Source organism: Apium graveolens, chromosome 8 (assembly GCF_009905375.1).
Source record: "Apium graveolens cultivar Ventura chromosome 8, ASM990537v1, whole genome shotgun sequence".
NCBI lineage: Eukaryota > Viridiplantae > Streptophyta > Magnoliopsida > Apiales > Apiaceae > Apium > Apium graveolens.
Genome location: NC_133654.1, coordinates 253,458,132 through 253,460,913, shown reverse-complemented (window position 1 = coordinate 253,460,913; position 2,782 = coordinate 253,458,132). Strand labels below are relative to the sequence as shown.

General features: G+C 37.9%; 1 protein-coding gene across 1 annotated transcript; it reads right to left on the bottom strand.

The window, feature by feature from the left end:
* Positions 1 to 245: 245 nt before the first annotated feature.
* On the bottom strand, positions 246 to 2,434 carry LOC141678447 (uncharacterized). The gene has a single exon (XM_074484769.1). It carries the CDS (start codon positions 2,219 to 2,221, stop codon positions 455 to 457), a length of 1,767 nt encoding a protein of 588 aa, XP_074340870.1. The 5' UTR covers positions 2,222 to 2,434; the 3' UTR covers positions 246 to 454.
* Between the last annotated feature and the right edge of the window lie 348 nt (positions 2,435 to 2,782).

Here is a 2,782-nt window from a genome sequence, read left to right as displayed (position 1 = left end):
ATAGGTTACAAGCACAAAAGAACATTAATCAAATATGTATTTTCATTCTTTTTTATCACAAAATCTATGACAGTTAATGTAAATGCTAATGACCGTCACATAATTCATGATAGTACGTTTTAAAAAAAAATTATTATAATTTCAATGAAAATGCACAGAATACTATTGAAAGATTGAGAAAGGGCCTAGCTCAATGCAATGCACAAAAGAGACATTCAACGACAATTGAAAGATTGAGAAAGGAATCAGACATGAACGTTATAGTGTAAAAAACAAGAATACAATTGTTTGTATCATTTCAAGGCTAAAGAAACACACACTTCAAAACATATAATTCAGATTACCTCAGAGCAACGAGATGACTTGGAAAAGGATTTAAAAATATACATATTAAAGCATTATGTACCAGCCACCTTAATATACCATTCCAGATTCAGGAAAGTAGTCTCTTTCTCTAGCACCTCCTTCGCTTCTTTGGTCTGTCATCTCTTTCGCTTTCTCTTGAGGTATCCGATTCTGAATCGGAACTAGATGCATCTGAAGCAGAACTATCAGTGCTCTGGGAGTCATCTTCAGATTGAGAAACTGGTTTCCGCTGCTGCATGATAAGGCGTGGCATATTCTTTAAGTACTCTCTCAAATTCTCAGTGATGCCACCAAGACCAATGGACGTGAAAAAGTTGATTGAGAACCTCGTGTTCTTGGGATTGTCTTTGGGGAAAATTGACTCGAAAGAGTCCTGCATTTTGGGATCGGTCAGTCTCTCGTTTAGAAGGCGAATCCCTAGCTGCTCCGACAATTCCTGAAACAGAATCTTGATGAATATACGAGATGAGGAAGTAGTGGCCTCCTCAGTCAGCTCTATGTAAGCTAGAGCCTGCCAAGGCAAAGCATCAGTTCCAAGAAGATGCGCAAAAAATGTTGCCACATTACGTAACTTATTTGTCTCTAGCCGGTGAATCATTGAGTATTGCTGCCTAAAGCATTTATCAAAATTTTCCTGATATACCTTGTTAATCAGGCAAAACCTTTGAGCCAAAAGACCATAATATCGGAGATATGTTCTTTCTTGGCTGCAGCATTCTAGTAGCATAGTGCATAGCTCCATTTCCTGTCCAGGTTGTAGCTTGATCTTCAAAAGCTTATGACCAGCTTCCTCAAAATCGACACTGCTCATGATTGTTAGGTATATAGTCCTTCGAAGATTCACAAGATTTGTCTCAGTTTCATCTCTTATCCTCACCTCTTCTTCATCAGACTCATCATTATCTTCATCATCTGCGGCTGCATCCGAGTCAGCTTCATCCTCGTCCTCTTCTCCAAGCAGAGCTAGTTTCAATTCTTCATAACGTTGTTCATTTTCGATAAACTGTGGATCAGGCTTAAAAATATCCGAAGCAGTCTCAGGATCTATCTGATCCAGAAGTGATATTTCATGAGTCAGCTGATCTTCCTGCTCAACCAAATCCAGCTCCGGACGAACCCCGGGATATCCCTGAAATTTAGCTTTTCTTATAGCAAATAAACCTTCAATCAAAAACTGAACACGTTTATCAATCTCCCCCTCGTGAAGAATCCCACGAAAACGTTCAAAAACACCACGCACACCTCTTGGACACAGGCTTTCCAAAGTCGAGCCACACTCAGTAACAAAGCCAACAGCCACCTCAACACTATCATCCGTCGGATTCTCCAACAATGCAGTGACTAATTCAAGACCAATAAGCTCATGAACCACTTGTTGATTCACAAGATGCGCTATAAACTTAACAGCAGACAGTAACATAATCTTATCGTTCCGTTTATACGATCTTTGTAGTTGCAAAACAATTCTCTTGACAAGAAGATCACCAACTTGAGGAAACTTAGAGTTAACAACCGCGACGAGAGCAGCAAAGACAGGAGTAAAGCCTGGAGAAGCCAACTGAGACTTGATACAAGAACGACAAAACAAGCCTCTGCCTCTAATGAGATTTTCGGAAAAAAGCTCAGGAATAATATTCTTGATGTTGGTAGAATTAACCTTGTTGACTAAGCCATTGATACTTTTTTTGAGTGCATCCCATGTCAATCTTTGATATTCAATACTGCTCTTGTTGTTATTAACTTGTTTTAGCATTGAAGCTAACTTATATGGTGGTATATAAACTCCACCTCCATTCTTTTCATCATAGATTTTACTGCTAGTATTTTCTTCCCTTTCCCTCTTACGACCACCCATCCTTCCTTTCCTCTCTCGATCAAAGTATTCTCTCCCTCTCTCTATGTCTCTCTCTCAGATCACAAAGTGATAAATAGTAGAATCTCTCTCTCTCTCTCTCTCTTTCTTTCTCTCTCGATCTCTCTTTCTATTCTCTCTCTGATTATAAAACCATACCAAACCCCAACCCGTACCTTGGTGCTTTATATAAGCATCCAACCTCCCGCCCCTCAATTTCACTTTCCTACTCGAATTCCAAAATATCAACATGTACCTGGTCCTCTTCTAATTCGAATCGGAATTGTTTCTTCCTCTCAAATCTATACTACTTCCTCTGTCCCAATTTATCTGTGTTGTTTGACTTTTTACCGTAAAATTGACCACCAAAAATTTCACTATCAAAAATATATATAAAAATTATATTATTAAAAAGCATGTTTAATCCACTTTAATATATATTTTTCAGTTTTTCAAAATAATGAAAAAATAAATTTTTGTTTACTGTTAAAGTTGAGTCAATTTGACCATCAAAAGTCAAACAAGACAAATAAATTGGGACGGAGGGAGTATATTATATTATAA

Excerpts from the sequence above, each read along its gene's own strand:
- LOC141678447 (XM_074484769.1), bottom strand. The coding sequence starts at position 2,221 with ATGGGTGGTCGTAAGAGGGAAAGGGAAGAAAATACTAGCAGTAAAATC.